General features: G+C 42.0%; 1 protein-coding gene across 1 annotated transcript in view; it reads left to right on the top strand.

Annotated features, from left to right (window-relative positions):
- Positions 1-3,028: 3,028 nt before the first annotated feature.
- Positions 3,029-14,267, top strand: part of LOC111649937 (homer scaffold protein 3) — a 48,259-nt gene continuing 37,020 nt past the window's right edge. Inside the window, exon 1 of the mRNA XM_023399637.2 lies at positions 3,029-3,145. Coding sequence (XP_023255405.1) covers positions 3,141-3,145 — 5 coding nt within the window. The 5' untranslated portion in view covers positions 3,029-3,140. The remainder of the gene's footprint in view (positions 3,146-14,267) is intronic.

Consider the following 14,267-nt stretch of genomic DNA (forward strand, 5'->3'; position numbering starts at 1 on the left):
CTCTGTGTTTTCCCGCTGCTCAGGCGCTGAATCTCGTTCCTCCAGCTGAGCTGGAATCATTGAGGCTGAAGCACCTTCTGATTTTAACAAAGTCTCAATCAACACACAGACACACAAACACACACACACACACACACACACACACACACACACACACACGAAACAGGATGTTTCAGTTTTAATACCCTCTTCTTAAGTTGCAACATTTATGCTTTTAATGTTCTGAAATGAAAAAAGGGACAACTTATTATTCATGGTCTGGTAGTTAGAGCTTCACTTTGGCTTTGATACCAAGAATTTGGCTTTAAAGGATAAAGATTGGATAAATGTTATAAACTATTGTTGAAGTTTCACATCCAAATTTCTGCTTCTGGAAAAAAGAAATACAGAATGACCTCACATGTTGACAGATCTTCAGGATTTATAGAGACACAGTGGCTCAGGCTCAGCTGTAATGTTGACACTTGTTACACAACAATGGTATGAGAACAGTTTGTATGAAAAGATTGTTGATTTTATGGGGGGAACGTTTCAGTGGTTATTTTGTTATGTTCTGATTTTTGCTCACTAAAAAATAAGTAAATGTCAGTTCCACCTCCTTCTCTCCAAATCTCTGATTTCCTTACTGATTTGATTTTTATGCTTCTTTTTCAGCTGACGAGCTAAACTCAGCGAGGGTGTTGGATGTTGGACACTGAGCTGTTGTTTTTTTCCTTACTTCCTACATTTATTAGGAAACATGCTGTTTCTTATGAGGTAAATACAGAGTATCCTGGAGGACAGAACTAACAGGACTAACACATCACTGTTGCACCATCATGGATGAGGTTTTAATTTCCCAAATGTTATGTTAACAAAGGGAGATAATGCAGCTCAAAGCACTGGAATGATGCGTTCACAGGTTGATCGAGACATCTGAAAATTGAGTGTGGACAGCTGAAAAGCATTCACGAACCATGATGGGACACTGTTCCTGTCTCAGTGTCTTTCATCTTCAGCTTCTACGCCTTTATGTCAGAGCTTACAATAAAGAAGAGCTTCTTTGGAAATGGTGACCATTTGAGCTTCGAATCTCTGTCTAGACTCTGTTTGTAGTGCAGATGATGCCTTGTTTGTCTCTTCATGCAGCCAGGTTTTTGTCTTTGTGTCCCACCTGCCGCAGTGAGCATGAAGAAGATACAGATACGCTTGATTCGGCCACAGCTTGACTGGAAAGGGAAAGAAATCTTCACCGTGAAGATCCATCTGTGTCCGCACACAGGGCTGCCAGAGGTGATTAATGCCATGCGTGTTACAGGCAGAGGCCTGGAGGTTCAGCTCTGTTCTGCCCAGGCTGTCCAGCTGTGCTGCAAACTGCCTCGGACCGGCTGAGAAAGTGTCTTTCTACACGAACACGAGGGTTGTTTGCATGTAAGGCACAGATCTGATGTTCCCTGCTGCCTCCCTGCAGCACGGAGGAGCAGTCAGCTGCATTGCTGTAACAGGCCACTGCTCCCATCGCTCTTCCACTACATTTGATGCTCCACTCTCCCATGCTCAGTCCATACTCATACTCATGCAAATCAGAGGTTTATTTTAAATCAGCGATGAATCCAAACCGAGGCCTGTATGAGTTAATGAGGTGAAGAGCAGCTCTTTCTAAGCACGTTGCCATGTGATTTTCACCAGTTTTAGAGGGAAGTCTGTGAAGCTTTAATAGGGAGAAATAAACGGGTGTCTTGTCTTTTTGTATTTTTTCTTTTTTTAAAACCAATTAGCAACTCAAAGAAAGTTTTACACTTTCCAAAAACACCAAAAATAACTCAGAATCCTCCCCTAGTTTATGGCATTTTATACATTCATTTTATATAATTTTATATCTTATATGTCCATGTGTGTGAATTCACATATATACTTTTGACCAAACTAACGCTAAAGTTAGAATTGTGAAGAAAATTAAAGTGGTTTCAAAAAAAAAAAGGGGGGGGGTCAGTTTTCAGAGGAAGTTCAGGTGAGAGAACATGATTATTGATGCAGTATTTTAGAAACAGGTTTGATGTATTAATCAGGTTCATTAAAGTTCTGTTTAAAGAAATACCTTTAGTATCTCTAATATGATGTGACTTTCAGTGAGATGAAGGAAGGCTTTTGATGACATAATCATTGCTATGGAATATGCTCATTGTATGAATACATAATATCCCTGTAGTAAATGTAGCACAGTAAGTTTATTGACCTTTATGGTATTTTTACAATCCGATTTCCAGTCTTGTAATTGTTCCTATCTCATCATCAGGAAGATACTTAACGTTTCCTTTTGATTATACATCATGGTGTTTGATAGGATTGCCATATAAAAAGCTTTATTCTGAATATTGTCTGGTTTAACGTGAGAGCAACGCAGACAGCTGCGGGATTGTACTGTACATCTGACTGACTGTTTGCTGAAGCTTTGTTGTAAACAGCCATTTGGCTTCTGCTCTTCATTTCAGATGTTTCAAGCTTTTATTGAGCTATAGCTCATAAATACGCACCGAGGGGGCTTTTAAGACCGTCCGCAGACCATTTCCACATATTATGTTTCACATGCTGACATTTAAGTGGGAATCAGGAGGAGGAGGAGGAGGGGGGGGGCTGGGTTGCAATTTGCATTGTGGCCATCAGGCGGCGCTGGAGAGGCTCCACGGTCCCACCGAGAGAGTTGAATGGGATCCCAGTGTGATCTGGCACAGAGGCGGGAGGGGAGCGTAGCACAAGTATCGGAGAAGGTTTGAGTCAGAACTACTCTGCTGCACGACTTTCATCGACATTCCTCCGTCTGTCCTGCCCGCAGAGCAGAGCCAAAAGGTTTCACGGTGCGTAATTACGCACGGAGACGATAGATCTGCGGTGTTGCTCGCCTTGGACACCCGCGGACAAAGGAAGGCAAGCAGGGGCTGGAGTACAACAACTGACTTGAGGGGAGAGGAGTACTGGTGGAGGGGGAACGGGAGAATCTGGAATCGGAAGTGATTTGTCTTTTTTTTTTTTTTCCCCTAGAAATGTGACTTACGTCCAGGATTGGAGGGAAAAAAATAATTAGTTTGGAGCCCGAGGAGAAAAGGACAAAAAGAGTTACTGAGTGGAATCTTTCCTCAGAACAGCATCCAGATCCTCGGAGCATGGGGTAAGTTGGAGATTTGTGTCTGAAATGTACAATGTTCGTTCACTCCTGCTGACTGGATCCGATTTGTTCAAATGGCGAAAAGCTTCAAAAGTGAACTTTGTGGTGACTTCTGAGCGTGTGGCGGTTTGATCGGTTAGACAGCACAATTTCTTTTCGCTTTAAAGCATTTTGGAGAAGTCAACCAGAATCAGTTCCCATGTGACACCGCGCTGTGTGCTCTGTTTACATTCTGATGGATTTTACCGATACAAAATCCTTTATTTGTGAACCGTAGAGCCTGACCCAGTTTCACCAGAAGTCTGAATGACAGCTGCGGCCGTCAGAAGGTCGAATATCCACGTTGAGAGATCTTGGCTGTTTTAGATTTGAGCTGGTGCACAGACGGTTTAGTTAAAATTGACTGAGACATTTTCACTGGTCATGTGATGAAACACACACACACACGGAGGTCACTCATTCATCCTTCAGTTATTGTGATTTCCTGTTCTCTGCTCTTTGCATCAGCTACACACACACACACACACACACACACACACACACAGAGCAAAGAACTTGGACCACTTCCAGGATGATTGTTGTGCAGGAGGATTCTGGGTGGTGGGTTTGCTTTGAGAAGCTCTTGGTGTCAAGCTGTGTTCAATCTCATTAACTGTGTGTGTGTGTGTGTGTGTGTGTGTGTGTGTGTGTGTGTGATGAATTAAACATGCAGGCTTTCAGCTTGGTTAAAACACACCTGAGCCCTCCTCACATTACCAGTCCTTGCTGTCCGCCCCCCCCCCCATGTCAGAGTAGTGACACTTAAATTACGATGGTTCTCAAATGAGTGTAAGAGAACAAAATGTGTGTATTTGTTATCTTTATTAAGGTTTGGCTGATATGTTTATTCAAAGACCATTATCAATTCACTTTTGCAGTTTTATACTTTACTTTTATACTCCCTTTTCAAAGTGACAGTGAAAAGAAATTTACATTTTGGGCCAATTTAACATGTCGTGATACACATTTCACTATCAGACTGTAACATGTTTTAATGCTGTTTCATTTCGATCTTATAGTCTGTTCATTTAAAACTTTGACTACTTCTGAAGGTGTCACAGTTTTCCAGGCCAGTAAAACTACACAGTGATGCAGCATCATGTTGGTGCTCACCTGTTTACTGTCCAAAACGCATCCACAGCTGCATCACAAACCAGTGGGTGGATCCCTCACAGGACACCGTCCACAGTGATGCGTCCTTCAAATGTCCTTAAGGCCAAGCTGAACCTGAGACACAGAAACTGATGGTGCATTCAGGGACTCCTTTTCCAAACTGACATCACGAGCTTGATAACTGAAACCGTCTCTCTCTCAGTCTGGTTTTATGTTCCAAATCTACAAGGACTGACGAACTTTAAGACAAAGTATTTGAGAAGTGACTGCAGGCAGCTCTTGAGCACCTGAGCACCCAAACTCTCATTTGTCTCAACGAATGGATCTTTTGAGCAACTTGTAACTTCACTCAAACACTTAACTGTCCATTCTCGATCACATTGCACCACTTGTGTGCCCTGTCCCATTTATATGCAGACTGTTTGGGACACACCACAAAGAGTGGATGTCGTTCTGGCACTGTGCCACAGGTAGAGCGCTTCAGGTCTGGACTGTGCGCCCTCAAATGACTTCAGTGGCGCGCCAGCACTCACGTGGACCTGCTGTGCAACATCCGTGACAGTATAAAAGCTTCCAGTTTGACACTAGGCTTGAAACAAACGACCGCTCTGTTTTCCGATGTCATGTGTTTGATGCCCTAACTGAGCGTAAACGCAACATCGCTGTCAGCTGCAAAAAGGGCAACAGAGTCCAATCACCTTGTCCAAATAAAAACCAGAAAGCACCTGGTTTTAAGTAATGCCTGACAGAGACGGCCTGCAGCTCTTCTCCTCTCTTGACAGACAGTGAACAGTGGGAGAATCTTGATAAACAGCCACTTCCATGTCCACAAACAAAATGAGTTGCACAGGTGCTGCTCCCATGCTGTGAACACCTTGTCTCAAAGTACTCATCCATATCATCCGAGCCCCTGTAGGTCCATGTACAAATCGAACATATAATTTGATATGATGGAAATTTTTTGTGTGACAGGCTGCCGATAAAACAAAATGTTGTCGTTCAACCTGTGAAGTTCCATATTCATCAGAAACCTACGACCAACTAAACACCGATACAAAGTGGCAAGTAGTTAAAGAGGGCCACCTGAATGCACCATGAAATAATGTGCGATTGACTATGGGATGATGAGGGAGGTTGTGTCTCCTAATTAGCTCCATTTCTCGGCCACATTTGGAGGAGAGCCATTTTCTTGACTCTTGATTACTTTCAGTGTTTGGGTCGTCAACGTGGGTGTTAATGAGGCAGCCTCAAAAAGCTTCCAGTGTGACCACTATGTTAAGGCGCCATCTTTAAGTGGAGCTGTGATGTCAGCGTCACATGGTTGGTGTTTTTATATTGAAATTGCTTATTTTTATTTGGTAATTTTTTTTTTTCAATTCTTAAGCACAATCGTGTTTTACAGGTTTCTACAAACTTTAGCGTAACTGAAGTGCGTGCTGTGCAGCTGTGTAGAAGATCTTCACTTTTGGATTGGCAGTGGGTATAAGCAGATGCTCCGAACTAAATAACTCACATCAGGGAATAAAACTTGATTGGAGTGTCCCTAAATAATGTCTAACAACCTCCACAGGTTCATTGTTTCACTTTGTAACTCGGATCCTCTTTCCTCTCGTCCTGCTGCAGAGGAGTTGTCTGCGAGCTGTAAAATGTACCCGCTACATCGAGAGAGGTACAAACACCCCGTTGTGTCTGTGTTGTGGCTCTGCATGGCAGGGATGGGCGATACACAATGATCACTGTTATTGATACCTAAGATCAGCAAAATCTTGCTGAAATGAAGTGTAAAAAGTGTAAAACTTACTGAACATTAACGTAGGAATCACTGTCAAATTTCAAATGGGGAAGTTTTTAATGCAAAGCCAACATTACATGAGGAAACTGAGAAAGAGCTTTTGTGCATAAATGCAAATATTTGTACTATTGGTACTTTGGGGATCAATACGCCCATCCCTACGTCATCAATCATTTAGTTGCTTCCGAACAAAATCCCCCTTCATCACGTCCCCATGGTGTTTATCCTCCCTCAGCGTGTGTAGAAACTGTAGCTGTACTGTTGACTGTGAGATCTGATTCACACAGCAGAGGTTTCATGCTTGTCATGCTGTGCAGATGTTGTCAGCACGATCTCCTCCTCTAACTGTCGTCGCCTGGTGTCTCTTTCATCACATCGTCCTCCTGTCACTTGCTCCATTGCAGCTCAACTGCTCCATATACTTTTGGATTGTTGTGCATTGTATTTTTTTTTGCAAGATCTTGGTGTGTTTTGCATGTCAAACCTTAATGTTCGAAATATGTCAAACATATGCAGTGGAGTGTGAAATCTAGCGTTTCCCTCTGACATGAAGTGGATTCAATGTGTAGCATCACAAAATGGAAATCCCAGAGAGACGACAGAGCCAAAACCTCCACTGACCCACAGCGGGTTTGATACTGAAAAGGTGGAGTATCACATCAACTAAAAGAAGTGTTAAAACATTCTTCATTCACACTTCCGAGCACATTCGCCGAGAGATACTGCTGTGAGTTTAGATTTCGCAGCTGCACCGATTATTCACCCGACAGAAAATTGACCTGCAACTATTTTGAAAAACAGTTAAAGCAAAAATGCCAAATATTCTCTGGTTTCAGATTCTCAAATGTGAATATTTGGTGTTTTTCTTTGTCACATACGATATTAATCTGGATATCTTTGGGTTGTGGACTGAAAAGAAAAGCCGCTGAAGGGATCCTGAAAGTGGCCAAATATACCAAGAATGTTGCTAATTTGGCAACACTGCGGCTACAGCCGGTTTGGTAAATTTAGACTTTGTATGTAAAAACGTAAAACTGTAAAAACCTCAAACTGAGTTGAGCTGCGTTACATTCTTGACAAAAACCAATTGTTCACCAAAAAAAAGAACACAGTTTCCCCTAAAACTGCAAAATGATCATTTTTTTATAATGTTTGTGTGTGTATTAAAGAAATGATTCTTAACATGTTCATTAGTGAACATGAAAGGTTTTAGTTGGCTTATTATTGTAATTTCAGCTGTTTCTTTCAAACAGCTGAACCGAGCTGTTTCCATGCTTTTAAAGTGAATAAACCTTAAAGATGTTGATCTAGTCCCTGAACCTTGAAATCTGTGGTAACGTCTCGGTGGAGCCTCCCTCTACAGCACAGGCGACGACTACGCTTCGGTTTCACTGGGATCACAGTCGGTTAATCTGCAGCATCACACCGTTTAAAAAAAAAAAATATATATATTCTTCGTCTGCATCCTCCCACTGGCCGAAGAGAAACCAGCTGGTGTGTGTGTGTGTGTGTGTGTGTGTGTGTGTGTGTGTTTGTGTGGGGTGGGGCGCCTTCTTAATTGCTGTTATGGAGACATCTGCAATTGAATGAATAAACAGTCGTATCTCTCTCTATTCACTTCATTTCAGTGTGTTTTATTGGCATGAAAGTGAATAACTGCCACCGGAGGACTGAGATGAAAGATCAGCTCTGTCTCTGTCTCTCTCTCACTCTCTCTCTCTGTCTCTGTCTGTCTCGCTCTCTGTCTCTGTCACTCTCTGTCTGTCTCTCTCTCTGTCTGTCTCTCTCTCTCCTTGACCTTCATATCGTTAATACAGAAAACACTCTGGCTTTGTGTCACCTTCACAATACCGAGACAGCAGTAAGTTTATCACTCCGACTCCTGGAAGAGGAGCCGACCTTCAGATAAGCGAAGAGCCGTGCTGTCGTTTAAACACAACCAGAGCTTGTGTTTCAGTTATAGAGGCTTGTGGTCGTGTGGTGAGGTGTCTTCTTGTAAATCAGAGAAGCAAAGAGATGCGCGGTGAGTTGGTCAACATCGTCTGATCAAAGAGAACGTAAAACTCACAACCATAATCCTTGTTTTACTCCAAAGCTTTCCTCACTTTGTGCCAGTGTGCGTGTGTTAGGTTGTGGTTCGTGCTGCAGATACGGCGACTTGTTGAGCTGCTACAGTGTGAGTTAGCGTTTCCCCTTGCTGTGCTATTTTAGTATGTAGTTGTAGCGTGTCATGTTGCCCGACTGGGCCAGACACTTTCGCTGGCTCAGGAATGTGGACGCGAGGCCGCCGGCTCAAGGAGGTCAGAGGAAGTAGAACCTGAAAAGGAGAAATACTATCAGAGCAACAAAGAGAAAAAAGGACTTTTCCCGTTTCTGTAAAGCCTGAAGTCCCCAGGGGCTGTGAAACCACAGTAGAGATCCAGTTGTGTGTTGTCTTAATGCACAGAGGGGGAAACGTGATGCTCTCCTTTAGACTGAATTTGACTCCTTTCAGATGGATGCAGAAACCAGGTCAAACACAAGCTTAGGGGTCAACACTTGCTATTCAAGCTGACAGGCCGAACATTAGTTTCTTATGATAATTTCAGGATTATTATACAACTGTTGGAAGTTTTGCTCTTCTCAGTTGGAAAGATACTTGAATCTGAATATCTGATATTCTGATATGAAGTTGTTGCAGGAATGGAAATGAAATAAAGTGTCATCAGACCATGTGCAGTCTATGTTTACGTCTCCAGTGTAACAGCAATAATGCAAAGCTGACAGCTCAGTTAAAGGATAGATTCACTTCTTTTTTTTTTTTCAACTTAAAATAATTCTCACATTGAAACATTTGGTCTCCTGTCACACTGGCTGTGTAGAGATCATCCCTTCCTAAAGTGATTTTAATTTAAATAATCAGGGATAAGTCCTTGTCCTTGTCTTTTAGTCTTATAGTGAAATATTCCCTCTTTGTGTCACTATCACTTCACTGCAGCTCAGCAAAGAAACACTGTCTGTTGAAAAGAAAAGAGGACATTTTAAATTAACTAAAAAAAAAAACCCACTTTATACGATAAAGTCTAACTGAAGATTCATCTTAACTTGCACTGAAAGAATGCTGCATTACTTACATTAACATGTAGTTAATAAGGGATCTCTTCACAGTCAGTGTGGACAGGATGAATGATGATGAACTTGTCCTTGAACTGAGGTTTCTTACATTTCTCCCTGCTGAAGTTTTGAGGGTCTAAGGACAGAGGGTGTTGTATTCTGTACATATTGTAAAACCCTGTGAGGCAAATTTGTGATTTGCGATAGTGGGATAATAAAACTGGCATGACTTTGTGCTCGGGCTGAGAAGCTGGAGTCAGTGATTGTTTGGCATTTATGCTTGATGAAAGATGGTCATATTATCAAAATAGCTGTTAGTTTTTTGCCATTTGACCAATTGACTTATAGACTAATTGTTTCAGCCTTACATTAAATACAGGATTTGTGAGTGAAAGTTGTTTAACAGCCGGTAAGAAGCTCAAGCTTGACCTTGGAATAACATTATATTTAGATTATGAGCATCAAAACTTTAGTTCTTTGTTTCCAGTGGGAGAAATCATACTGTCCTGCGCTGTGGTGCACTTCCATGGTCACATAACTACAAATGCAAGATCAGCTGACATTTTTTTTACTGCGTCTTTGGCCCAAGTACAGTTCAGCCAACCAAAACATTATTTTTCATTTCTCTTTCTCTGAAGATTCGCAGAAGCACGGAAGTGAAAGTCACAGAAATTCAAAGGCCTACAAATCTATGAAGAAAGTTGAAGAGTGAGATAAGAGAGAAACAGCAGCTGGACACCTGGATGTGTGTATGGTCATTTGCATACATCTTTATATGGAGGTGTTTCATGCTCTCACTGTGACCCTTTATTAACCTCTTTGTTATATCCTCCCATATCAGACGGTCTGCAGGCTTTCTGATTTGCCATTTAAACTGAGATACATTGGCTTTTAGGATTTTTGGCAGTGGGTTTTACAGCTTCACTCTCCCCTCAGGCCATTTACAGCCCACCGAGCTTATAGTGCTCCATTATTGGCAGTTTGAGGAGTATTTTCTCAACTACAGAAGCGACCGGTGGAGTCTGACCGTAGGGCCGAACAGGAGGATGCAGCTTCTGTTTCACAGCTTTGCAGCTTCACAGATCAGGGATTCTGGGTGGAGAATGGGTGCTGAGGTTAAAAGAGAGATAAAGGGAGCAGCAAGAGAGGATTAAAAAGTGATGAGTTGGGGTGAAGACGTGGTGTATGTGAGTGTCTGTGTGAAGGCAGCGAGACAATGAACAAGAAATACGTTTTAAAACGTTCTATCCCAAGGGCCACAGAGCATTTTCTTCATTTTTATGGTTGTACACTTGTCAAAAATTCAGATATCAGCATCAAAGTGTGGGAATATTCAAACGGATATAAGTGAACGTATTCTTTCTCATTTTGACATAAAATTTCACCCAACTTACAATGGTTTAAAAATGACTAATAATACACCTCGTATGGACATTCTTGATTTTGTGTATGTTATGTAACAGAGTCAGTCTGGGATCACATGAAGAGACAGAACACACCAATATAAATCCACAGAATAAACCGTGGCAAGTTCTCCTAAGGTGCTTGCAACAACCTACCTGCCAAGTACCTTGAAAACTGTGTTTCTTGGGAGCACTTGAGCTCAGTATGGGGGTGTGAAAGTGACAGTTTTTGTGCTGATTTCATCCTTCAAAGGGCCGTCCTTCTGTGAAATTGGCAGGGCATCTCTGGCTGATTTTTTTTTGAGCCCTTCATACACACTTTCTGAAACTGCAAGTCTGCAGACTTTGCTTTTTGAATAAAACCCCTAATGAAAATGAGTGCAATAGAGCATCAGAAAAGAAGTCAGAAGACATTTCACTTACCAGCACTATTTACTTTTATGTCTTCTGGTGACTTCATCATATGTTGATTTACCTCAATAGAACTGTCTTACTCGTGAATAGAGAGCAAACAACAAACACTCCTGAAATATCAGCCTCACACTGTCCGCAGAAATGTCTCTGTCCACTTAACATAATTTCCCAAAGTGCTTTCCCACGAGTCATAGCGCCCTCACAACCTCCTGTTGACGTTTGAAAGTCGGTGATTTGGGTTTAGGGGGTAAAGCTGGAACTTGTTCGAAAAGCTGCTCGAGCTCTCGGTTGTTGTCTCATCTTTTATGAACAACAGTCACTTCAGAACAACAGCAACACGATCCTGTTTTTATTGACACACACCACATATGAAGGTTTTCCAAATGATTCTTTTTATTTCACGTGCTGTGTCATAACTGGACAACAGCCTTAACTTACATATTATTAACTTTAGGTATGAGTCTCTGTACAAAAGCCGTTTCACTTGATTCTCCTGCATCCACAGACATCTAGACGAAGACACAGTTAAAGCCTTTCTTCTAGGTTTTCAGTGCAGATGGAGCTCACGTTAAAGATCAGTTTAGTCTGATTTGAGACTGGGTAGGGTCCTGTTGTGTAGCCACTGGTTTCAGGTCTTCTGTGTGTCAGGATCTGTGACGCTCAAGTGGATTCAAGTGAGCTCGCTATCAGCTCTGATCACATGGTGTGATATAATCATCGAGGAGAAAATGTGACTTGTGAGGCAGACAGAGAGTGTGAACTGTGAACTGCAGGGGGAGAAATGATGTGTATGTTACTGAAATTTTTGACCATAGTGGTAAGTCACACTGCTGTCAGTGTGTGTGTGTGTGTGTGTGGGGGAGGGGGTCTCTCTCTCTCTCTCTCTCTCTGGGGTTGAGGTCGGTTTTAGCAAGGGTCCATTTCAGACCATGTCCAAAATTTTGAAACTCAAAAAGACATAGAGCTGAAAACATTCCCATTTCCAGCTTCTCAATTGTGAGAATTTACTGCTGTTCTCTGTCAGATATCGTAGTGAAGTGAATATCTTTGTTTTCGAAAGTTGGTTGAATAAAAACAGAAATTTGAAGACGACACTTGGTGCTTTAGGAAACTACGCTGAGACATTTTACAGACCATTTATAGATTTTCCTGTTGTTTCCCATTTAGTTGGCTCATTCATGTGTCCTCCGCTCCTGATTCTCATGCTGCCTTCAATTCAGGTTGAAAATGTGAGTTAAAATAAATCTTTCCATTGATACAACAGCAGTGTGAATAATATGAAACACTGCCATCCTTTCCATGACGGACGGTTGATTCAAAAACGATTGCCTTGATCTAGTTAAACTCAGCACGTGACTTTCTTACATCACCGTCGGTTTACATCTACAGTATACGAGATGGGATTTCTCTACAGGAGCTAATGAACCATTATCAAATACGTCCAAGCAGTAATTTGAAACAGAGCACGGAGGCCTGCAGTGAATGCAGCCACGTAGTTCAGAGGAAATGTAGTACAGCCTCCTTGTTTTCTGATGGCTCCGTGTAGAAAGCTCAGTCCTCCTACTGTCTGTCTTCCAGCTCGTCCAGATGGAGCTATCATAGAAGTCCCCCTGTTTATGGCCTTTGCTGCAGGCAGCAGCCAAATACCGTTGTAATATTTTCCTGTCCCGGAGAGGAATTATTTCATCTGTATGAATGTGAAGCTGAGGAAGAGCTTGCCTGCCCAGCAGAGGCCTCTCTAGGAGACAGACTGGAGGAGGAAAAGGGCTGTTTGTTTGGCTCAGTCTGACATTTCATCAGATGTACACCCATATCCTTGAAAGTCATCTGAATGGTTGAAGGCAATTAATTCATCATGAGGGTGGGGTGGAGCTGATGGCCTCAGGGCCGCGTGCATCCTCCTCTGTCTGGTGTCACTGCTGTGCTTTTATGGGGGCTGCGGAGGATGGTTAGTGGATTAAAGAAACCTTTAAAACTTCGAGCCATCAGCTCAGACTCGGCTGCTTTACTCCTCCATCCTCCGACAATGGCAGAATATCAAGTAAAGGTTTTCTTAAGGCAAAACTTTGAGAAGTTTCTTTGAGGCGAAGTGTCGTTTTTAAGCTGCCTGTTGGCACCACATCAAAATCATCAGATGATCCAGTGGTGACGGCCCCCTGCGACAGACTGCTGAATACAAAGACGTGCAGAGAAGGAGATAAAATGTCCCAGGAAAGCATGAAAAGTGGTTGTGCCCATAGAGGTTTGAATCACACTTGAGGATTCAGCTCCGTTCCCCAGATGGTCTGGCTGCCTGGGCTCAGATCCCAGCAGAGCTTTCTTTCCGGTGTCTCCCAGGTTTTGCCTGTCTGTCTCTTTCTGTCTACTCCGCTCTGACCCTGAATACTAATAAAAATAAAAAAAGGATCCCAAAGAGAATGTGCCAGCTGTTCTCCTTACATGAAAAAGCAGTTTTGTAACAGGGTGTAGTGTCAGAGTTTCTGTAAGAAAACCAGCTCTCAAAAAGATTCTCAGGTAACTAGATTTAGCAGATCTGTAGTTTAGGCACTAAAAACATAGACAGATACTTTAAAAAAATATATTGTCTTTTGACTTCAAGTAAATAATTGATGGAGAGAAAATGATTTTGATAATCAACCCATCAATTAGGTAATTTCTCAAGCAAGATGGCAAACACTGCACACTTAGTCTCAGCTTCTCAATTTGTCTTATGAGGTGTGATTAACTGAATATCTTGGACTGTTGGTCGCACAAGACAAACAAAAAAAAAAGTCACCTTGGCCTCTGGGAAATTGTGACAGGCATGTTCTTTTTCACTATTTTCTGAAATTTGGAGACAATAGATCATCTATAATAGATCATTGTCATTTGCAGCTCCAATTCTCATATAAAATGATTTACAGTGGGTGAACAAGGAGGAACTCAGTGTGACGACATAGGCTGAGACATTTGTGACTGCTGTGTTTAACCTTTGACCTTCTCTTCATGGGTAAATTTTTCATATTATGAAATACATTTGCAATTTGCAATCACGTCTTTAATAGTGCTTCCTGGTGGTACCTTGTTTTCCCATAATACATATAATACAAATACACAGACATTGTAGTTTTGACTTAATCCTGAAAATAGCAGTGTGATGTAGCACCTAAACAGATATGAAGTCGTCATGTTTCTGACCCTTTAATTACTGAGCTGTAATCTGAACACAGTTCTCTCTCCACCCATGCATGGATGAGACGCAGTGAGTGTTTATGAAAGAGGGGGAGGGGTG

Source organism: Seriola lalandi, unplaced genomic scaffold, assembly GCF_002814215.2.
Source record: "Seriola lalandi dorsalis isolate HSWRI2012SDOR001 ecotype SW California unplaced genomic scaffold, Sedor1 jcf7180002052092, whole genome shotgun sequence".
NCBI classification, from domain to species: Eukaryota; Metazoa; Chordata; class Actinopteri; order Carangiformes; family Carangidae; genus Seriola; species Seriola lalandi.